The 25,418-nt window shown below is 35.2% G+C and overlaps 1 protein-coding gene across 2 annotated transcripts in view; it reads right to left on the bottom strand.

Moving 5' to 3' along the window:
• The window catches only part of EDIL3 (EGF like repeats and discoidin domains 3), a 353,968-nt gene that overhangs the window by 12,430 nt on the left and 316,120 nt on the right, over positions 1-25,418 (bottom strand). For both annotated transcript variants that reach the window (XM_081131478.1, XM_081131479.1), the window contains one exon: positions 10,254-10,409. In XM_081131478.1, coding sequence (XP_080987604.1) covers positions 10,254-10,409 — 156 coding nt within the window. The remainder of the gene's footprint in view (positions 1-10,253; positions 10,410-25,418) is intronic.

Raw genomic sequence — 25,418 nt, 5'->3', positions numbered from 1 at the left:
AAAGAAAAACACCTTCCTTTAATTATTAACTATTTAACATTTCATTTTCTGTACGCAATTAATTTTGTTTCTAGTTTACTGGAGAGCTGGAAATTAATTCCTGTGTTCAGTTTTCTAGGGTTTGGTCATCTGTTCACAGCTGCAGAATAACAGAGGGATGTCCTTCCATGCAGGTGTAATCACTGGATTCATCTTTTAGGTTTTTTTTGTGTTTTTTTTTTTAAATATATCTTTATTGATTTCAGAGAGAGGAAGGGAGAGGGAGAGAGAGAGCTAGAAACATCAGTGATGAGAGAGTCACTGATCGGCTGCAGCCCGCAACCCGGGCATGTGCCCTGACCGGGAATTGAACCCCGATCGCCTGGATCCTAGGTCAACGCTCAACCGCTGAGCCACGCCCGGCTGGGCCATCTTTTAGTTTTTAAAGTTGTCTTTTAATTAGTTTTGCATCTGAAGTTATACCAGAAGCTTTATAATGATGAGAAACATGTTGCCTTTTTAGTAAGATCCCAAGGGGCTTAATACAAACGTGTGTCCCAAGAGCACTGCATACATATTAGCACAGTTTTACTTTGAGATCCAATAAAAGGAATTATATCAGAATCACTGCCCAATGGGTCACTTGGAGTGGAAGAGTCAGAAATCTTGTTACAGTTTCTCTTAAACATGGAACAAGTATCTTTTATTGTGTTTTAGATTTTAACTATGAAAAAGTAGAGAAAGACTGGAATATTAATTCACTTTGAAAGTGGTGAAGACTTTTAATTGCTCAACATACTGCCACTGAAGGTGTGATGGTGGACAGTGAAAATGGCATGTATACCATGAAGAATTAACGTTCTGAAAGGTTTTTTGTTTGTTTTTTACCTTCAAAATATATTAATAAACAGTCAAAATATTAGTTGTTTGGTAATTATTTAGAAAAGAAATCAGTTCATATTTTTTGCTGTATTCTAGCCAATGGTCAATGCACAGTTTTAACAATGAAAATAATGAGTGGTTTCTGTCCCAGACTGATCAAGTACTCATTTCAGAGCAGGACTGATAAATACCAGATTCCCATTACACAGGACTCTGTCATTTTTCTAACAAAAATAATAAAAGTTTTTCTTAGCTAAGTTCTTTATCTGGCTCATTACTGCCATTTAGTAAATAATAAGATACTTGAATTTTAAACCATTTATTAAAGTTTTATTTCCTTGGCGATTCTGCTGGGGACCTATCAACAATCAATATTTTTTATGTGTTAACAGTTTTAATCATTGCACAGGGTCGTAGCTGGGCTAACACTTGATAGTCCCTCACAGTAGTAATACAAGGATGACCTAAATAAGATAGTAAATATTTTTTTTCCATTGAGGAATCCTGTTATTATATGATTGTGTCTAATAATACGTAAGTCAATCATAAATGTGAGATAGAATTTTCAGTGCAGAGATTTTTATTAATTTCTAATGAGTGATGGCTGATTAGGAAAACACAAACTAGGACATTTAAAGACTTTCATTTTGGCATTTAAGCACTGGAAAATTAAGGCCCTAAAGCATGTAATAATAAAAGTGTTATTTTTTATTTATGAACATTTTACTTTAACAACACTGTTATGTGCAGCTACCTTATGTGTTTCACACATATTTTTTTTCTTTCATGCAAAACATCTGTTAACTAGAAAAACTACCTGTTTTCACATTTTAGGTAGTTTATCAAATTTTCTGAAAATAAAGAAGTTCTGGGTTTTTGGGACATAAAATAATGAACACAAAGAAGAAACACATATTCGTTCCTCATTGTATTTCCTCCACTGTTTTCTCCTTTCTCCATAAACATATTGAGAATGATGTTTCATAGCATGTGTGCTGGGATGTTATCTGTCACTAAACAGGATTCATAAGAGCAAGGAGATCATTTCCCACTCCTCTCAAACCACTCCCAAATTGTTGAGTTTATGGATTTTGTGCTTGATGTTTATTTATTTATTTTCTACTACCTGATGGTGTGTCCTTAGACAAGCACTTTGAGTTTGTTTTAAATAAAGAAGATTAAAAAATCCAATGCCACCTAAGAAAAGTAAAGGCTTCATTGGCCAAAATTAACCATATATTTCACATTGCTAATCTTTAATATTATAGAATGTAAAACATACAAGGAATCTCCATTGCAACTTTAAAATCAATCCTTGAAGTGGGAATATATGCACCCCTATGTTCATAGCAGCGCAGTTTACAGTAGCTAAGATCTGGAAACAGCCCAAGGTCCCATCAGTGGATGAGTGGATAAAAAAGCTGTCGGACATTCACACCATGGAATACTACACAGCTGTAAAGAAGAATCTCGTACCCTCTGGGACAGTATGGATGGACCTGGAGAATATTATGCTGAGTGAAATAAGCCAGGCAGAGAAAGACAAACATCACATGATCTCACTTATATGTGGAATCTAAAGAACTTAATAAACTGATGAACAGAATAGATTCAATGACATGGAAGCATAGATGAGACTGACGAATGTCAGAGGGAGGGAGGAGGGCGGGTGGGTGGAGGGGGAGAGAGTAACCGAAGAATTTATATGCATCTATGCACAACCAAAGGACACGGACAATGGAGGGGAGAGAGATTGGGAAGGGGGTGGGACAGGGTGGAACGGGTCATTGGGGAGGAAATGGGACATCTGTAATATTTTAAATAAAAATAAACAAACAAAAGCTAATAAAAAAAATCAGTCCTTGAAGAAAGACAACTAGTTTTCTATTCTTGTCTCCTAATAAATCAAATGACTACTTAAAATTAATGAGCTCCTTAACATACAATGGCCTCTGATTGTTCCTGTGGCTAGTCTGTCACTTTAGGCTGTCTGTTGTTTCTAGCACGTGGCTAGTGACTGGATTGATGCTTCAGTTGTAATTATTTATGTTAGGAACCCTCTCCCTGCTCACCTCCAACCCATACGCCCACTGCCTGTTCCTCTCTTCCTTTCCTGCTCTTAAACCTCCTTTACCCTAGGTTCAAAAACAAATGTCTTTAGATAGGCAGGACACTTGGAGTTCACATTAAACATGAAAATGGAAACACTGCCCTGTTTATTTTCCCCTGAAGTTGCACCCAGTCTTCTGCCTTGTTTCTGACTCCAACCCCTCACTCACAACTGATTCTGATAAGAGTCCCCATCATGCTATTCTCTGTGCGCCGTAACAAAAGCTACCACTCTGTTCACGGGTGACAATATGCTGCTTTCCAAATTCAGATTTGTTCAACGTGGTTATCCTTTCCTGATGCAGTAGGCAGATCTAGAACTGCAAACAACTTTCACTTTGGTGTAACAACTCTATACTGGGATAGTCCTGAGATCGTGGCCTTCTTGCTCAGAGACCTTGGCAACATTTACAGAGACCCACTCTATTTCTGGCAAGAGCATGAATTATAAATGCTAAATAAGGAATTGTAGGATTTTCTTGAGTTTTGTAGTTGGTATATTATATATTACGAAAATAACTGAACTTCTTTATTCACATGTTTTCACTAAATATTTTGTCTCTGCATCAGCAGACTTACAATCAATCAGTCTTCATGAACACATTAGCTCATAAGACAACACCTTTTTAAAAATCTCTTAATTCCATATAATTTTTATTGCATTAAAAGTGGAATCATGACATTATTATTATCTCCGTCTTTCCACTCCTGGGCAGGGTAACTTAATATACAGGGTGGGGCAAAAGTAGGTTTACAGTTGTGAGTACATGAAACACAGAGTTTATTCTTGTATTATTATTTGTTAGTTATTATATTATTTTCCATACAAAGAATTGTAAACTTACTTTTGCCCCACTCTGTAATTTAAAATTAAAAAGGGTGAGCTCATTGTTAAACTTTACATTATGCCAGAATAGCAACATTCTCAGGTGGTACCCTGAGTTTGAAAATACCACCTACATTTATTTAAATACAGGCAATTCTGCATTCTTCATAGCAGCCATATCCTAGTTAGTCCCATAATATTGAATTACAACAAGGAAGAAAGCAGATAAAATTCTAAATAACAGTGGATAGTAGATGGTGTTTATTTAAGTAAGATTGTCCTTATTTTTAGAAAACAAACTATATTGTTGTCTCCTTAACTTAGTTGTAATTAAGTCACTCTCCAAATACCTAAGTGAGCACTCTACTGCGGCTACATACAAATCTCCATCCTGTAAGGGCACAGCTCCCTTGCTATGTTTGAAGCTGAGTGCTTGGTGTGGTCAAGCAGCTATTGAAAACTGCTTTCAGAAAAGCAGCTTTTCTTTCCCTCCCTGCCTTACTTGAAAACCGTAAAGGGGCTCAGTGCTGGAAACTAAGGGGCTCCGTGCTCGATGGAGGGATCTTTCCTTGCTCCTGCTGCTCAGAGAGGCTAATCCCCCCTTAGTTTTCCTCCTGCGGCATCAGCATCACGGTGGCCACAGGACATTCCCCTCCTCACCCCAGGGATTCTCTGTTAACCTTCTGAGCCAGGCCGGCTACTGCCCGGGCCGCCGTCCCCCCAGCTGCCTCCCGGGGAGCTGGGCTTGCAGGCTTTACACTGTCCCATTCAGCGTCCGCTAACTGGGGTGTCGGCGTCACCAGGAACGCCCCGAAACTGCTGCTGGACCTGGTAGACCCCCAGGACGCAGCGTGGAGGCTCCAGTAATGACAACTGCTGCGCTGCGGCTTGTTTCTCACACCAGTGTTGCAGGAGGGAGGGTCTCGGGGGCCAGGGACTCAGCTTCCAGGTGGAGTCACGGGCTTCTGCGAAGTGGACAGAACCGACACTAGCTTCGCCCAGCGGGGTCTTATCAGGTAACACGGGGAGGCTATGTTCTCCCTCTTAAACTAAGCTGACTGGACAACGAGCTTCTTCACTTTCCTTGGGTCCCCCACTAGACTGGGGGTCACTGGAGGGGCCGCAGCACATGGGGACTCTTCCCGCACGCCTGGCAGAGGGGGCCGCAGCGGCCTCTCAACACACGGCTGGGTGAATAATCTGTGTTCCCAACTCCTGCGACCTATTATTTAAAGTTCTTTGAAAGCTGATATGTATTGACTTCCTATTGTTCATAAGAGAGTCGGCAAGCTTATTAAAATCTAAACTTACTTTTGGAGACACCGATTCACACTGCCTTCTGTAGGCAAATTAGGGGCCAACCAAAGTCTTAAAGAATTATAATATATTCCATTTTGACTTGGAAAAATACAAAATTACATTTAGTTTCAAAGACTTCATTTTGGCTTTGGTGTCCATTAGAGTCATCTTTCTCACCCTTGCTTATTAGTCAAATAAGCTAGGGCCTCTGGAAACATTAAGATTCCTGGCTCATCCCCAGAACCAGAGGCAGGGCCCAGAAATCTGTATTTCTTAACAAGCTCTCACATGAGTGCTGTGATCAGATGATTTTGGCAACCAGTGAATTAGACAGTTCACCAAGGTGTTGTAGAATGTTCTTGATGAGTATGTATCATTAATCTTTAAGGTCCAACACAATCTTATTGGAAACGGGGTTCTGGATTTTCTCTTATGGAGAATCCAGAGTAAAGCTACAATGTCTGTGACTTATGCTTTTAGAAATCCTGGATAATTTTTCAGGGAGAGGAACAAAATAGAATATTAGGAGCTTCTTTTTTCCCCAAAGAAGAAAGCTCCCAAGGTGTGAATACAGGTTTATTTAAACACGATATTATGATTAAAAAACTGGATGAAAAATCCATCTTAATTTGTAATTTTTTCCATATAAGTACTCTTCCTGAAATTTATTATTGTTTTTACTTTGGCTTATAACCTTAGAAATTAAATACTGAAAGTGTCTGTCAAATTTTGCAATTTTCCTGCTAACTGCAGTAAAAAGAGCTCCAAAACTATAAAACAAATGTCACTTTCATGAGAGCAAAGGAACATTTGACTTTCAAATAAAAAAGTATCTGAATCCATGCTGCAGAGCAATATAACAGTTGGTTAAATGTTAGAAAATACATATTGAGGACTAGAAAGAGAAAAATAAGAATGAAGGGACTGTGATGAAACTACCATCATGTGCTCAATTATGAAAGATTTAATGTGGGATTTTGTCAAAAAATAGAAGACTAATGTAAACTGCAATTCCCATGAAAGCTCGGAGAGGGTAATGAAAGCCGACATCTCAGTGAGGAGAACACAGTATCTGTTTTTTCTTCCAGTGGGCTATTGGTGTGCAAGTACACACACACACACACACACACACACAGTGTGTCTCAAAAAACTGTATGTGCACTTTAACAGCTGATAGTTAAATTTTGAAAATGAAATATATTTTAATAAACATTGCCTTTATAATTATTCAAAGTGTGTGTATACATTTTTGGGGACACCCTGTAAATGTATATACATATACATTCATATATACATTTAAATGCTCCTATGTACATATATAATTTTTCCTTGGCATTGCTTTCCTGAGGTTTAGTCAGCTATGACTAATGAAAAACAGAAAAGGCATTCATACATTTTTAGAACTTAATTTACGCCACTTATAGTAAATCTAAAATAGTTCTATTATGTTAATATTGTTTTGCTGAAGTAATAATCTTGTTTCTGGGTCTATATCAGATTCCATATGCACACTCCCCAAATCTATTAGAGCAAGTGGTCAAAAACACCAATAAGCAGAAAGGTACGAATGAAGGAATTAGAAAACTCTGTACAAATATTTCCTTTTGAAATGTGCATCAGTAAAACATTTCACAAGCACATGTTTTGCCCTGAAACATTCAGTTCACTTATATTTACCAGGACAAAAGCTTGAGGTTGAATTCGCACTTATAAAGAATAAGGATATTTTTCCCTTATGGAAAGTAATCGTAGAAAACAAGACACAAATAATACTGAGTCAACAGGAGATGGCTTGTTCAAGTTTAGAAAATTACTTGCTAAGTTATTGAGGGCGTCTCTAAAGAGCACATCTAGAAAGGATATGTGAAATCACAGGTAAAATACCCAGCAATTATAGTAATAATAACAACAAAGCACAATAATAATTTGGATATATAAAAGATATATATAAATAAATGTATATAAATATGCACATAAATGCCTATATTCACAAATGTCCAAAAAACATATGCAATACATTTTCTCATTTATTTTATAAAATTCCCTTCTCTGTGGGAATGGAGATTTTTATGCCCTGCAGTTTCTTCTTATACATAAAGTATTTCTTTATTATAATAGTAAGCGCTGTATTCTTATGCACAGTTTATTGGTGTTAGTTTTGTCAGTAATACATAGCCAACTTATCTAAGGCTTTTCTTCATTATATTGAATTAGTTATATTATAAACAAACTGGCTAAATTTAATTTTAAAACTACCAGTTATATTAGCTGCATTTAGCCTATTGTCCTGTTTATAATATTGAAATGGTTTAATTTTTCAGAAATGTTTACTTTGGGTAGATGAGACTGACACTGTCTCATGAGAATTCTGGCTCACACCCTTTTCACTGACTGCGCCAATTTACACTCATAATTTTCTAACTTGCCTGGTGGGAGCTTATTTCATTTTTTACGGTAAGACTTATTTTGGAAATGTCAAAATCAAAGTCATGTGTTATAATAAGTGTAGCTCTTAAGTACATGAATTTATAGCTATAATCTATTGTGCTTATGCTTATGGAAGTAAATTTCTGGGGCTCTATCAATTTGAAGGTAGACTTGATAAGTTTAAAATGTATGCAATCGCTAAAATTAAAACAAAAGTTATAGAAAATAAGTCAACAAAGAAAACAAAATAGAACAATTAAAAATTCAACTAATCAAAAGAAGACAGAAAAACAGAAAGAAATAAAGAAAACATGTGACAAGTAGAAAATAAATAGCAAGATGATAGATGTAAACCCAGTTATATCAATACTCATTTCAAATATAAATACTCCAGTAAAAGGCAGACACAGTTGGATTTAAAAAAAAGAGACCCAGCTATATGCTGCACAGAAGAAATGCATTTCAAATATAAAGTACAATTAGGTTAAAAGTAAAAGGATGTGAAAAACATCTACCAATGTATCACTAATCAAAAGAAAGCTGAAGTACCTTTATCAATACCCGAAAAATAGATTTCAGAGTAAAACATATTACCAGGGATAAAGAAGGTCATTTTCGAAGGATAATGGAGTTATTTGAGCAAGAGGACATTGCAATCCTAACTGCTCATGCATCTTTTAGCAGAGCTTCAAAATACATCAAGTAAACACTGATATAACTGCAAGGAGAAATGGAGAAATTCTCAATAGTAGTTGAAGATTTCCACATTGCTCTCTCTGCAACTGACAATTCAAGTAGATAGAAAATCAGTAAAGATATAGAAACCTGAACAACACTATGAAGTAACTTGACCTACTTGGCACAAAAGTTATACATACATTTCAGACTAAGATAATGAAATAAAATGTATTAATATGAAATTTTCTAGTCTATTAAGGGAAATATTTTACATTATTCACATATAATTATTAAGTCATATGCTGAATATAAATGTAGATGAAGTATTTCACCACTACAATGGTTTCACCCATATTTTTCTTTACACTTCTTTCCAAATCAACCTATATAATGATTTCACTATTATAGATGTGCTTTTTAGTAAATATTGGACATTGGTAATGGATGACAATACTTATCTATTTTAAAATTAATTTCAAGAGTTGTATAATTTATGAAGTTTAAAAATTTTCATCTTATAGAACATATTTATTCTCTACGCATCTGAATGACTGCTACAAAGTGTGAGAGACAGGAACTGAGATAATTATTGCAATAATTGATGGCAGATTTTTTCTACAGCTCAAAAATAAATTTGAACACAGTTTTACAAAATACTCAATTTTAATTCAATCTAAGATGCCACTGATTATAAAACATGGCATCATTATATGTTCTAGAAATAATAAGTGCTGCCAATTAGGTTGTGACATTGAGGTACAACCGTTTCTGAGGTGGTAAAATGGGTGTGTGCTCTGAGATGTTTAATGAATGTACCAAGTGCTAAATGGGTTTGCTCTAAGACATTAAAAGGTAAATAAATGTGGATTTCATAATCTAAACCTAAAAACATGTCTCTTCTAAAACAAATTTTGTGTGAATTGAATTCAGACTGTGTTGACTCACTTAAATAGCCATTGCAGGCTTAGCATTTCTAGAAAAATTTTCTGTCTGAATACTTGAAGGAAAAGACATTCCCAACTCTCTATTGGTTAATAATACAATAACTGTAAGGGACTAAGAGGTCTATATGGAATGGGGAAAAAATCATTATTTACTCAGAAATACTTAATGTGTATAAAAGTGTGTTACATGTTCACCCAGATCCTTAAACAAAGAGATTTTGTTTCTGTTGATGTCTTCAGAAAACTGGAGTTCTTTGCAAAAAGACTCTAAGCAATGAATTAATTTCAATTTCATTAGTCCAGCTGAGGCGTATTTTAACATTTGACCCAACAAATTATTGCTATTATCCCAGAGCACATCCATTCTCCAGGGTCCCATAGAAATTCAGACCAGTAGCTACTAAGAAAAGTTGTTCAAAATGATAAGAACTTTTAGAAAAACAATTAGAAATTATATGCTGTAGAATTGTATGGTGCATTAATATATACTTGTTATTGTAATATTAAAACAGATTATGCAGGTCAAAAATTAAACCAATCTATGAATTAAAACACAATTAAGGAAACTTAGCAGAGAAACATCCTATACTTTAATTTTGATGGACTAGTACAATAGTCAAAATTTGTGTGTTTCTAAAATTTCTAATTGTTAAAATAATGAAATACAAACATTTAAAAAAATCTTTTAGTTAACCTTTGAAATATTTTTCTCCAAAGAACATTTTTTTAATACAAGTAATGTATTTTAATAATAGAAATAATAGTATGTGTTGGAACAACAACTATTTGCATGTGTTTTACGATAAATTATTCAACCTTCTATTAGGTTTATAAAATATAACCTGAATCTTACTTAATTGGATCTTAGGTAACCGATAATATAGAAACTGTTATTAGTAAAGCAGCTGGTTTTCTAGAGGTTGCACCATTACCTAATAAGACTATAAACGCCTCTGCAGTACTGTTCGTTGAAGCTTTTTGTCCAACATGCATTTTTCACTGCATGTGGCCATTATTTCGTTACAGATGTATCAGCAGTTGGCTCAGTCCAACTCCGATGCCATTTGGTCCTGCACCTCTGCAGGCTACAAAGGTCACGGGCGACTTACCTTATCTTTTCTCTGCTTTTCATCCTGGTATACAGTCCAGTGTTCCCCATCGCTGCTGTAAGCTAGCTTGTAAGAGCCCACAAACTGTACATGGCCAAAATCTTTAGCGCCTTGTGTTATGATGCCAGTCACTTTGGTAGGGACTAGAAGATCTACCTAAAAAAAGGAAAAGACATAATTTCAGTGCCACAAGAGAGTTTCTTATAAATTTGCAAGTCTCTTGAACTGAGGAGATTAATACACATATATGCTAAAGGCAAAATTCCATTGATTATTTACAAATTGAAACTGATGGCTGAGTCTATTATTAGCTTGTAATTTTGATTTTGCCACTGAGGTAAATAGTTTAAAACTTGAACAATCATTTTGAACATTTTAAAATAAAAGATGGTCATTCCAGTTTACCAATCAATTTTATATTAAACTGAGTCATCCGGCTGTGCGGCTTTGTGTAACTGAGACAGTTCAGAACTGGAAAGCCTGACCTTCTTGAGACTAATCATTATATCCCAGAAATTGTATTATAATTCAATTTGCTGACTCTACTGGTCAATTTGTAATAATAAAATTGTTGCTGGGTACATATCAGGAATAAAAATGATATTAAATGCTTCATAATTAAACATTAAATAAAAAGTCACCCGTTTCCATGAATTTTAATCAGTTCGTTGATATATAATAAAGTAATGTGATCATTGCCCAATGAAAATCTTCCTTCAGAAAACTACAATCCTGAAAACATTGAGGAGAAAGTCAAGTATTCTTCAAAAATGAAAGATGATTAAAATAAGCATCCATGACTTGTGGGATCTATGCTCATGATGTGATTGTTCCTGCAAAATATATACGTAAAGGACAAATATATACTTAAAGACCCATGGTGACTTAGAAAGCCTTAAATTCATCAAAATGTAATGGAAATACAAAAGATAGGGATGATTTTTATCAAAGAAGAATACATAACATTGAATAGTTTAGTAGTGTTCTCCCTCTTCATTCCCTAACTCTTATAATGATAATTAAAAAATATGGAAAAATTGGTTTCCATGTGGACAACTCTTATAAGACCTTTACTTTTGGTTTCTTAATGTTTCTTGATCTATGACTTCCTTTCTCCTCTTACAATAGCAACCTACTTCCTCCTACTTCCTATGACTAAGTGCCCTGTTACATCCTTGATCTTATCACCTTTAACTGTCATGATCCCATGTGTGACCCTGGCTGCTTTCAACTACCATGTCCTTTGTTTCTATTTCAGGTTCTCCATCCTGTATGTGGCCACAAATAGACAGTCCTGGGTCAGATACAGGCCATGAATGAGAAGAGAGAGCCAGGAGAATGCAGTAAATAGAGCATATTTAGTGACACAGCTGCTCATCAAATAAAGATAGGAAAGAAGTTCCCAATGTTTCGCAGCCTAGAAATACTTCTTTTAAAAAATCATATAAGCTTTTTACTCACTTTTTAAAACATTAATTGAAGACATTAGGCTCAAATTGGAGAATGAATTAAGACAGTAAACCACCTTGAATGCTTTATTAAAATATTTTAGAAAGCTTAACAAAACTATACAATACGGTGCTTCTGTCTTTGCTGTTTTCCAAACATGTATTATATTATCTAAAAAACTTGTGCACCCAACAGCAATGCAGGGTGGCAAAGCTATGCTGTGCTGGGAAAGAAACTGCTCTTGCCTCGCACTGTGCTAAGTGCTTTCTTCTGTGTGTTTATTGAATCCCCTCAACAACCCTGTGCAAGGGGTTATTCTCTTCACGTTAGGGATGAGGGAAGAGACGTCTAATATAACTTCATGTGCGATCCAAAGATAAACAGTGAGCAAAGGAAGGGCCCCAGGTTCAAATCCATGTCTTTCTGATTCAAACTTCCTCTATACACAGAGCTTCTCAGTCAATGATTTTTCCCCATTCTCTGACTATTTCAGGAATTTCTGAGGCATCTCAAAGCTTTCTCACCGCACCATCAAACTTACAGCAACTCTAAGCCCCAGACAAAAGAATCCTGGCTTTACAATACTGGGAGAGCAGCCCCGTCTTCTAACATGAGTTTCCACTCTGTTCAGCTGTCTGGGCTTAAAAATATGGATTGCTTTTGTTGTTCTGAATCCAAATCTGATTGTGCAGAGATATCTAGGCATAGCTGCTGGTCTTCAAAGTGCTCTTGATGTTGCTAGTACTCGATAAATGGGGAAAAATAAAACAAAACAAAAGTCTTACAGTACTCTGAGTCACTGTTTGCCATTAAGGCTGTAAACACACCGGAACGCAAACTACCTCCAAGAATATGCACACCTCCAGGGCGAGATTCTTCACTCCTTAAACCTCCTATAAGTCATTAACTAAGATGACGCAATGAGGAGTCTTATAGCATCTCTTTTTCTGTGGTGTTTTTTAGTCAGCTGGGCTTCCTGCTGGGTGGAGATGTTTTCTCCTTCAGTTGTGTGTCTTGGCTCTTTCTAACAGATAGGTTTTTCTCCTGCTCTAACTGCTCCCTTCTCTAGTTTTTTGTTGTTTTTTTTTTTTTAATTTAGAAATGTTTTACTTTTCTTTTCTTTTTTTTTCAGTTAAGTCAACTTCTTGACTTAAATAGTCAGCAATCTGTTTCAAGCTGGATTTTGTCCTAAAATTTGTTACATTAAACTTAGAACATCAGGCCTAAGCAAACTTCTTTTCACTATAAAAATAATCAGCATCCCACACTGAACATGAGTTTGCTGCAAGAGGGCGTATGGGGATCTCATTCTGAGACATGCTCAGGCACATGTCACCCTCATGTTCAGCATCGGGACGATCCCAGAAATGCCCGTTCCTCTGGACTGACGCTTGCCCCCAGCCCAGACCCCTGTGCCCTTGTAGATCTTCTGCATTAAAGCTGTAGTGCAAACGTGTTGGACAAAGTGCCTCTGCTCTTTTAGACCTTCACCTCCCAAGGTTTGGCTTAAGTAGAGCAGGTTATTTAGGGCGCTGAGCTGGCACATGGGCAGGCTTTTGGCTTGGTGCGCTGCACTTCGTATCCAGACCTGTATTAAATATGCCTTGCATGTAAGGGGCCCTCAAGAAAGGTTTTGCTGGATTGAGAGAGGCTATTCCTAAGCATGTTCCACGACAAGAATCAGCCCACGGCTAAAGACGCCACAACGCATCATTGTAGAAAAGGCGAACTGCCTTTTTGTTGTTTCTCTACCCAGGATAACATTATTGGTCAAGGAAACACAATGTCATGGAGGTAACATCCAATTTTTACTGGGAAGGCAACTAGTTAAAACCCTCTCTGATGTTCACGAACGTGACTGTGAGAGGCAGCTGTGCGGAGCTGGATGGTCTGGGTTCCCAATCCGGCTCTGCCTTTACTACCTCTCTGCTCTTGGGCAAATCACTCTCTTCTCTACATCTCCCTTTCTTCCTCTGAAAAGTGAGGATAAGAGTCCTCATAGGATTTATGAGGATTAGATGAGTTGATATTTATTAAGTGTGAAAAACAATATATAGAATATAGTTAGGGCTATATAAGACTTTGATAACAAATGGTAAATAAATCTGGAGAGAGAATCTAGTATTGGTCTTTGAGCACCTTATTAGAAGCATAAATATAGAAATAGGAAAATTGGGTGGCTAGATTGTCCTAGAAGCAACTTCTGGATCGTAGTATATTTTGGTCACCCTATCAGGTTATATACAAAGACAGTCGTTTTGTTTTTACTTAAAGTAGAGAAAATTTGAAATGGCTGCAATTTCCTTTCATGGGTAAAATGCCTAACTAAAAATAATATAATTAACTGTATAGAATGTTGTACATTCCCACTTGAATATGAAGATTGTATTACGGTAGGGAAATGGTTCTAAAATAATATTAGAAAAGAAAATTAGATTCCAAATTATGGTGATTTTTCCCTTTAATTATAAGTGTGAAAAAAAGAGGGATATAGAGAAAGGCTTAAATGATATATAAGAAAACAGTATTGCAGGAGGATTATGTGGGAATATAACTTTATTACTGTAAAACCTCCTATAATGTCTTAGCAAAGCATATTTTTAGAGTGTCTAAATTAGAAAAACAGTGTAGAATAACTAAGAGCATTTGTTTGAGAAAGGTCAAGTTCAGCTACATTTCAGATATCTGCATAACACCCTGACAGATGGCTCCCTGGAAGGAGATAAGAAAGATTTGGAAAGTCATGATTTTGATGGAGATGTTTCTAAAGGAAATGCAAAGTGATACAGATAAATAAGTGTGCAGAGAAGTGAACAAAAAGACCAAAGAGACTTATCACAGAAATATGCCACTTAGCTGCATCTAAAATGCTCCAGTTTTTGCTTTTACGTTGTATCAATTATTTTGGATTATATATTTTATAACTTCATAGAGATTTATAAAATTAACTTATTAAACAGAAATGACTTTGAAACTAATATAATAATATAGTATTTAAAAAGAGAATTATGGGTAAAATATTTAGACAACATTTTGGTTTAAACGAAGAATTTTCACCTTAACATTACATAAAAAAATTGTGTATAACTTCAGCTATTTTAAGGCACATATAATTAATTGTACTTGGCATGTGAACAATATTGTTGGTTATCAGATGTTGGTTATAGTTTCAGTTCATATTTGTAGACCTACTAGTTAATATCATCAACTTATGATGAACTATTTTCCAGGCCCTCTATCTGATATGCTCTTGTAGCTCTAAAGTTCAGAACCTTAAAATATTGTGGAGGCTTGATAAATACACTCATTCTAGCACTCGTCATTGCATTCCTCCCTTTCCAAAAAAAGTTTGAATTTCCAATAATATTTAAAACATTTGATATAGCAATTGTCTTTTCCCTATCAAATTTTAAAACTATAACCATCGCCCAGCTGGGTGTGGTTCAGTGGTTGAGCATCGACCCATGAACCAGGAGGTCATGGTTTGATTCCCGGACAGGGGGCGTGCAGGAGGCAGCCGATCAATGACTCTCTCTCATCATTGATGTTTCTATCTCTCTCTCCCTCTCCCTGAAATCAATAAAAACATATTTAAAAACACCAACTATGACCACTTATACAAAAAAAGATATCATAAAATAATCTTTCAAAGGATAAAGGGAATTTACAGTTTTATCAGCGTTTTTACAATGTGCCTTTTACATGTGAAACCATATATAACACATGTATAGGGTCATAAACAAGCTTTCCCAGCTCAGGTGGTCACCCAGGAGTGTTTCGTAGGACACCTGGCATATTGTAGACATTCCAAATATCTAGGCATCATCTGCCCTCAATTCAAAATTGAGATAATTCCGTACTTAACAATTACCTGCAATTACAACACGAACAATGCCATATGTCAACTGAGCTGCACCCATGATTGCGGTCAATTCATGACTATTAACTTTTCAAAAGTCCATTTAGAATAGTCCAACTAGTTCAATTGCATATTTTAACTAAGAATGGGGGATGGCATAATAATTATGACTATTTCATATTTTTATTTTAATAATCTTTCTCCTTATAAAAGTAATACATGCTATGAAGATATATTGAGAAATACTGAGAAGGAATATTTTAAAAAGCTCTATCTCACCAGCAAATACAATTGATGCTTTTAACTTCCCCATAAACATGGATTTGTTTTTAGACAAGCTTGTTGAACTTGGCATTTGAACAATATTGGTTACCAGGTGTTGGTGGCACTTTTAGTCCACATTTGCAGGTTAATAAGTTTATTCTTCTTTTTCTTAATATTTCACTAGTAATTCTCTGTCAATAAACTATTTTTAAGATTTTTTTTGTCCTAATGAGCTATTTTAAGGATTTGCCACATTTATTTACTATAAAACATTTACTTCTCCCTGTACCTTTATTTTTTTCTATTAAAATTAATAGTTTCATGAAATCTCAGTCCTTTTTTGTCACCTCTCATTTACATAGGATGAATTCATGGAATTAAGGTATTTGGGCAAAGGATATGAAAAATAAATTTATTATAGAAACATAAAATAAACATTCATTATGGAAGTTTCAAGTGATGCAAAGAGATATAAAAAAATCCAGATAAAATAACCTATAATTTGTGTGATGAAGGTCTGGGGAGGGAGTGGGTGTGGGGAAGAAAGGGAACATCTGTAATACTTTCAACAACAGAGATACATTAAAAAAAATGACCTATAATTCTACTACCCAGAGCTAATTCTTGTTGACCTCTTACTATTCATATTTTCAGACATCTGCTCTTCCCATATATCATCATAAAATAAACTCACGGTATACATGTGGTTTTATAATTTACGTTTTTCACTTACTGTAAATGCTTTTACATATAGTAATAATTTGCAATGGCTGTGAAACATTTTCTATTATGGATACATGAATAAATAGGAAAATTACTTAACCATTACCCAATTGATATTCTTTTGTTTTCAACTCTTTTTCATCAGTAAAAATCTGGAATGAGGGTATCTTTGCTCATTGGTGCAACTATTTCCTTATAGGTATGAAGAACCTGCCATCTGAAAGATGATATACATTGCTTCATTTGTGTCCAGAAAGATTATACCCTTCCATTGGAAGTATATGATCATTTTTTCTCTACATACTCACCAATCCTATTTTATAAAATTCTACATTTTTGACAATTTGAAAAAAAAATTTTTTTAAATTTAATACATAAATTCTGATAAGTGCAATTTAAATGTACATATTTCTAATTGTCCAGTCTCACTAATAATAGATACATATAGTCTCTATAATGTCCATTACCTCTTAGGTTAGAGATTTTCTCTTTGGTTTTTAAAAACGATTTATATAGCATAAATATTGGCTTCTGTTATATTTGTTGCAATTTTCCCTAATTTACTGTCATTAATTTTACATTTGACAAACAAGTTTTTACACTTCCTACACTCAAATATATCAGTCATTCCCTATGTGATTGCATATTTGTATATATGTAAAAAGACCTTCTACTTAATTAGATCAGTTAAAATGATTTACATCTTCTATCATTTCCGCTGGGTTTTTGGTTTCTTTCCTTTCTTCCTTCCATATCTAAACCCTTGGCTTTATGTCTATATATCATGTGAAATAAGGTTCATACTTAATTATTTTTATAAGAATGTAACTTTCTCAACACTTTTTGATGAATAAAACATTTCTTTGTTTTGTTTTTCCTCCCCTACCTGGCTGATAGTTACAGAGCTTGCTGTTTATTCTTGAAATTAATATTACCAATCATGCCGTCATCATCAGCAGACACCAGAACATATCTTGGCGAGAGTCTCTCCCACTCCTTTTGGACAGAATCAGGTGGGCCCGTTCAAGCCGTGGGCTCCTGGGAGAGACAGGTGTGCTCAAAAGCCTTTCTTGTCTTATGTAGTTAAGATTTCTGCTTCTTTCGGTGTCTCTCACTGGAAGGTCAATTATCCAAAGACTGGCTTTTCTGATTTTTCCTATTCATAATATTTCTCACTCATTATTTTCTTTCTTTCCTTCTTTTTTTTTTTTTTCTTTTTTACTATTCTCTTTTGCATTCTCAGAGTTTTGCATTTTGTCCTTAATATTGTAGATTTTATTTTTGATAATGCAATTTCTACTGCTAAACTAAACTTTCCTTGAAATACATTATTACTTAAGATAACTCCCTCATCTCAGCATTTATTTTATCCTATTACTTATAGAGAAACTATCTTTATATACATTCTAGTAAGTTGTTGTTTCTGTAGACAGTTTTCTATTTTTATATTTTTTGTCATACTTTTAGAATGTCTATTCTTTTGTTATCCTGCATATTTAAATATAAGCCCCATATCATCTTGTTTTATTTCCCTTTGCTTGAACAGAGAGAGAACACTCCTGGTTTTTGACAGCACACTAATCACACGGGTTCCTCTTTGCCTTTTACCATCTATTAGGCAGTTGTGAGAATTTCGTTTCTGACCTTCAGACATCAACACTCCTCCAGCCTTGTAACTAACACACAGTGGACACAGGCACTACAGCTTAGCTGGTCAAAGGACGAGCCTCTCCTTCACTTGCTGTTTTCCCTCTTAATATTAGAAGGATAACTTATTTTAATAAGAGAAAATCCAAAGCATTCTCCTGATGGATTTAAAACCACAGGGTAGGACACTTGGTTTCCACTGTTCACCATGCCCCTACCATACACACGGTATTTCAATAAATACATATTGAGTGAATCGATGAGCTAACATATAGCCAAAATATATTCTATTCCTCTTAGCCAGGTTTGTATTATGGGGAAAATGGGTGCGACAGGACATTGGGAGGTAGAGTACTGGTCACAGCAGGCAGTTTCTGGTCAAAGTAAAGTGACTACTGGACCCTCGAGGCCACAGGCAGGCTCTGGGTCTTTCCACCACCCTTCTGCTTCAGAGGTTGGAATCCTCATACTGTAGCTACAGGGGACTCTGCTCAGAAGGCCTGGAAAGTCATCGTCGGACACAGATCTGAATACATACTTTATGGATGATGGGAAGGAATCAAAGGCTGCCGCAGTCACACTTAGAAGCCGACTGTGTTAAAATGAGGTAAGTGATATCCTCATAAGCACACCATAGGAACACTTAAAATCGGGTCTTCCTACTCAGCTCCAAATGTAGTTCTCAGGAAAACATCTGAGAAAACCAACCAGGCTTCACTAAAACTCTATGTGTAAAATAGTTCTAAGTGAAAGTCTATCTCTCAAGATTTTTTCATTAAATCTTGAAGATGTTTAAAAGATGAAAACAACCAAAATTATATAAACACATTCAAATAAGATTCTAAAGACTGAAATCTATTGCCTTGTATTGATTAATTCACTTAAATTATGATATATAAAGGGAAAATAATTTGACTTTCTATTCTTAATGAGCAGATCTTTGTAATATTCTATATACATTTAATTTTTTGAATTGCTCTGAAAAATTCTCAAACATTGCAGTTAAAAGTAATTAAAGTTGACATCAAACTAACAGGTAAGCTCTTACACAATTTCTCCAAATTCTATGTCAGAAAGAGTAAAATATATTTGAAGAAAGATAAAAAACTTAGAAAATTCTTAGGGAGAAGAATGACGCTATTCTTTTTAAGTCATTGAAAGCGAATTTCTGCTGAGTTTCATAAAAAACAAGATCACCTTAGGAGAGTAGAATTAACATACCTTTTTATATACCTTTAAGCCTGACTTTGACTTGGCTGGGAACTTTGACATATTTCATGAGTAAGAATTCAGAGCAGTGGCTAACAGAATTAGTCTGAAATTGATGGGGTCATTATTAATTGGTTAATGGAGACATAATACAAGTTTTTGATCAAAGAGCAGAATGATATCCAATAAATATTATTCAAATACTTTAATTAGAGCAGTACCAAAGCCCCAATAAAGTAGAAAACAAAGAATATTACTGGTAAATGATTTGCATGTAACAGAAAAGAATGATATAACTTTAAGTAAAAACTGAAATAGTTTGTTATTTAGTGCTTTTTGATAGCACAGCAAGAGGACAGCCTAGGTAAAATTATGTCAGGCTCTTTTATAAAGCTAAAGATTCACTGAACTGGTGGTCACACTTGCATGTATTTCAGAAGTCGGTTGACAATTCACTTGGAAAGCTGTTTGAACATATACCTTTGATAGTTACTTGACTTAATATAATTTTATCAAGGGCATTTGTAGTTTTGGACAACCATTGTATATTTTAGCGTCTGACATTTACAAACACAATGCATCTATCTGCAAATATGTGTGCCAATATGTATATTTGCATAAATCTTATTCTGTGACAAATAGAAATCATGAGAATTCTGAAAATAAAACATTCACAGAGTAAAGTATAAGTGTAGTAATGGCAAATCACACTGCACATTTTAAATATTAAGAGACCCTTGAAAAGTAGGAAAGTTGACAGGATGCACAATGTGATTTTATGCACCACGCTTGCTGCAGGAACGATGCATTTTGTGTTAATATAAAACTTTGCCATTCTTGCAATTTGTAAATCATCTAAGGAGTTCTATACATCATTTAGTTTCATTAGACCATGTAAGCCTTAATTCTAGATTTTCTAGTCTTAACTGGGTATGTGCACATTTTGTGGTGATTGATATTTAGGCTAAAACAACAACAAAGAAACATGCAGAGAAACCCAAATGGAACTTTTTGCTCCTGGTCCTTACAAAAGGAAGTGGAAAGCGGCACGGCCTCTGAGGAATCAGGCATGAGGCACGCACTTCAAATTGCTCTGGGAAATTGTACCATCAGTGTCAGCTGAAAAACAGTGCAGGTCAGCATGTTGTTCTGAAATGACTGGAGGGGAAAGCGGGGAGATGGTCCGGCAGGAAGAGAAAGAAATGCCTTTGGATCACAGGGTTAAGAACCCTTGACACAAAGTGGAATGCCCTAAAGGGCGGCTTCAAAAAAACCTTTTGTCCAAAAGACAGAGTGTATATATATAGTATGGATAAAAAGAATAGAAATTATTTCCTTTCAAATGCATGGTCAGTAACACTGTCAGCATTTTATTTTTATGAGCGGGAAAGCCAGGCTCCGGTGGATCTGGCAGGGCCATCTAGTTCCTCAGTGCTCCAGTCACCACAAATTATAAGTGTCGTCTGAGAGAGCTTCATTAAAAGCCATGGTTATAGATTTCCTCGCTGAATACCCATAAAATCAGCATGTTTTATTTATTTATATTAATTTATTTATGGTACAAAAGCCTTATCTATATTCTTCTGCTGTTATTGATGCTAATTTCCACTTGTTATGGTCCCAAGTGGAAATAAGGAGCAGCTGTTGTATACATGAAACTCCAATCTCATCAAGCTTCCCTTCTAGGTCTCAATATTTATTTCACATTTATTCTCCTTAATACAGTGTCCAAGGTCTTTTGAGCTTATTAAGTGGCAGAATATAAAACTGGGTGCTGGATGCTGATGAAATCTGAATCCTATCTAATGAACATATTTTAATTAAGTCCCACAGTACAGTATGGCCTGGATATATCTGTAATGGAGCCCAAAATAAGAATACGCCTAAAAGTTAAAATGTTATGTGTTGCATATAGAGTACACAATTTTCATAACATAATGTTCTTCTTGATTTCACTTGAACAATAAGATGCTCATTCTTTCCTTCTTTGCAGCAGTGGCTGTATTTAAGGGACTCTTATATATATGCTTATCTCAGAACAAGGGCTCATTTTTTTGTGTGCAATCAGCTCCAAACAATCTCATATTTTTAAAATCTCATTCTTTAGCTCTAAAACCATTCATGCACTATATTTTCAATTACTGTAAAATAGCTCATAAGCCACAGTCTTAAATTAGGTGTGGAATTAATAAATCACTTGGAACAAACTCATTATATTAAACTTATTTAATTTCTTTGCATATGTATTCAAGATTTTAAACACTCCCTAAGTTATAGCTCACTTCACTGGAGGCTCACTTATAGATTTATTTTATTTTATTCTTTACTTTATTTTATTTTCTCCATCACCCTTCATTGCCCCTATACCTTCTTCCACCTCCACGGACCCCCTCACCCCAGCAATCGCCACACTGTTGTCTGGAATTTAAATGAATTTCATGAGACACCCCCCCAGTGGTTGAACATCTTTGCAATAATTGTTTTTGATATCCCATCTGTGACTTCAGACACAAAGCTGCTGATATTTTAAATATAATTTGCAAAAAAATCTGAAGTGAACAGAAAATAGAAGTATAATTCCCTTTTATTTGATGTTATAAGCACTTAAGGATCCTGGTATCCAAAGATATTTTAATGAAATTCAAATACCGATTTTTAAAAATGTAGAAAGTATTAGACAGAATGACACTAAAAGTATAATTTCACAAAGTTATTTACAACTGTTATGGTTGTAATTAGCTAGCTAATATTAATAACAGGCGGAAAGCAAAGGGGAGGCCAGACATTATAAGCATGGTCATCTGGGCAGCTTCACCAGGAAGCTGCAACTTCACACTCCCCAGGGAACCACTGGTCTGTTCCCTGTAGAGCACTGTGCGAAGGAATCAAATAAAGGGGGAAATGGACACATATGCAGTGAAGTGAGCATGATGTAGAGAAGATGCTGCCTGTCAGTCTAACCTGGAAAAAGATAATAGGCTAGAGGGGCAGAGCCACTGAAGGTGCAGGAAATCCTGAAGGGTGAATTGGTTAAACTCCCAGTTACAATCTCCAGACAAAGAATTCTCTCTCTCTTGCCTGCTCTTCTGCTCCTGTTTCTCGCTTGCTCCATGGCCCACACTTGCCTGTGTGCTAGTTTTCCATGTGGTCTTAAGCAGCCACATGGTCCATGGCAATGCGGACCCCACATGCAAGGAACTGTAGCTGGGAACACAAGCTAACCTAGCCAGATGCTGGACTGTGCTTTAATCTGGAGTGGGAACTCTGGGCAGTGGCTTTAGTTCTTGCCCTGCTGAAGACAAGATTGAACTTTTTCTTTGGTGGGATGGAGAGATAGGATCTTAGAACCCAGGGGTTTAATTCCATACAAATAAATATCACTCATTCTCCCGTGTGAGTCTCAGAAAATTCCACTTCTTGTGATGTTGCAAGAATTCTACTTCATCCAGTAACAGGTGGGGACACAGAGGTCACCACACCAATAACAAAACCAATCAGCAAAGAAATATAAAAACAAAAATAAAAACTTATTCACACTCATAAATAACTCACAAGATTTGTCTCTTGATTTTGTAGCTTGTTGTACTGAAAGTGATTATTTTGGCATGTCTTTCCCATTATGGAGGAATCTGTTACATTTCAAAAAATGCTGGTATAGCTGTTAGTTTATTTTGGAATCAGAATATAAACTCTGACACATCTGTATATTAAACAGAATCACTATAGGATCAACACAAATTATTTTTCAAAGTCTTAAGGGAAGAAGGGACACTCTGGACAGAGATCACACATATAATTTACGAATTTTTCAATACCTTAGTTTCTTTAAAATACACACACAAACCCCCCCCCCCCCAAAAAACAGAACAACAACAAAAAATGTGTCCTGGCAATGCATTGTCTCCTACTCTTTTGTAAAGTAAAAAGTAATACCTTTTTTTAAAAAAGTAACAGAAACCAACATGAGTTGTCATGTAGAAATTATGTTTTAGGAACAAGAAATATCACTGTTGTTGAGGGCATTGAAGGTAAAGAATAATTATTGTGAAGAATAATCCTGAAGTAACATATTCTTTTTTAAAACTTTCAGTTTACAACAACTAATGTGGTTGTATTTTTTAGATGAAAACCATAATTTAAAAGAATTCAACAACAAAAACCCAGACATTAAAAGAATGTGTTTAACATTTCTGCACTGAGAATGTTTTTACATATAGCTTTTTTATAGATATATTTTGCTAAAGTAAAGATTTTCCCTTCTGTTATTTATTTGCTACAGAATTTTAAAACTATAAATAGGCTTTGAATTTTGTTAAATTTTATGTGTTTATATTGAGATGATCATACATAATGAACACAACAAACAGCCATAAGGCCAATACTCAACTAACCCGGGAACTATAACATTGACAATATCTATGTGCACAGCATCCAATGCCACATTCTCATTATTTGCGTGCTTTTTAAAATTCAGATTTATTAGATATGAATGGACCCCTTGGCCAAACTCAACTAACACGGGAACTATAACATTGATAATACCTATGTGCACAGCATCCAATGTCACATTCTCATTATTTGCGTGCTTTTTAAAATTCAGATTTATTAGATATGAATGGACCCTTGATAAAGTATATTTATTTTGACTGCTGTGCAATATTCCATATGTGTATGTAAGACAATGCATTTATGTGTTCCACTGTCGTGAGTATTTAATTATTTCCAGTTTTTGGCTTTCAAAATCAATGCTATAAACTTTCTTGTACTTGTATCCTGGTATACCTGCTCAAACATTTTTTGGGGCATCTGATTATGTATCTAAGAGTAGATTTTTTTGGTTATAGAGTATGTGAATGTGCAATAAGGCCAAACAATTTCCAAAGTGATTTTATCAATTTAAACTCCTGGCAGGAAAATATATACCTTCTTTATCTTTAATTTCCTATACTGGTGATTAACATTAGCAGATTTTTTAAAGTGTTTTGTTTTTTAAGCTTGAATATTTTACAACAACTAATGTGGTTGTATTCCTGGGATAAATTCTTCTTTATTAGTAAACTTATTTAAACTTTGACAACCCTGACCAGTGTGGGGTGTGGCTCAGTCAGTTGGAGCATCATCCCGTATGCCAAAAGGTGGTGGGTTCAATTTCTGGTCAGGGCACACACTCAGGTTGCGGGTCTGATCCCTGGTCAGGGCCCATGCGGGAGGCAACGGATCAGTGGTTCTCTCGCTCTCTATTCTCTTCTCGCTCTCTATTTTCTTCCCTCTCTCTCTCTCTTTCTCTCTCTCTCTCCCCTTCCTCTCTTTAAGATCAATAATAAATAATAATAATAATCATAAACTTTGATGGATTCCATTTACCGATATTCTATTTAAGACTCTTGTATCTCTGTTCACAAGTGAGATTCTAAACCATTTTCTTCACTTATACTTTTGCCCAATTTTTGTACCAGGAAACCAAGTTTTGATAAAATAATTTAGGAAGCCTTTCTCTCTCTGTTTTCTATAGAAAAGTTGTGTGACACAGTGGGTATATGTTGGTTGAAAGTTGTGAAGTCTTTAATGATGGTAGGTCTTTACAGGGTTCCTTTTCTTTCTCTCTTTCTTTTTTGAGGATATATGATATATATTAAGTAAATATGGCAAGATGTTAACTTTTACTATATTTGGGTATTATATTGTTCTCTGTACATGAGTAAAATATTTTATAACTTAAAAAACCACACTATATTGTGAACCCCTGGGAAAGGACTGAGGTAATCTTTGTATTTGTCTTTGTTTCTTAAGAAGTATGTGGGGGTGGCAGAGGGGGCAGTGTCTTATAAGATATCTAATTTTCTCTAGTAGTACTGACACTACATATTCAGTTTTGCAATATAACCCAAAAACATATTAAATCTTAGAATGAGAAATAACATAATTAGGCAATTTCTGAATGTTTTAAAAAAATTCTGTTTTCCCACAATATTGTAACTCTAGGCCTAACAAAAGCTAGCGTACTTAAGTACTTA

Source organism: Miniopterus schreibersii (assembly GCF_964146895.1).
Source record: "Miniopterus schreibersii genome assembly, chromosome: 3".
Taxonomy (NCBI): domain Eukaryota; kingdom Metazoa; phylum Chordata; class Mammalia; order Chiroptera; family Miniopteridae; genus Miniopterus; species Miniopterus schreibersii.
Note: the sequence above shows the minus strand (reverse complement) of the source record. Positions and strands in the feature narration are given on the sequence as shown.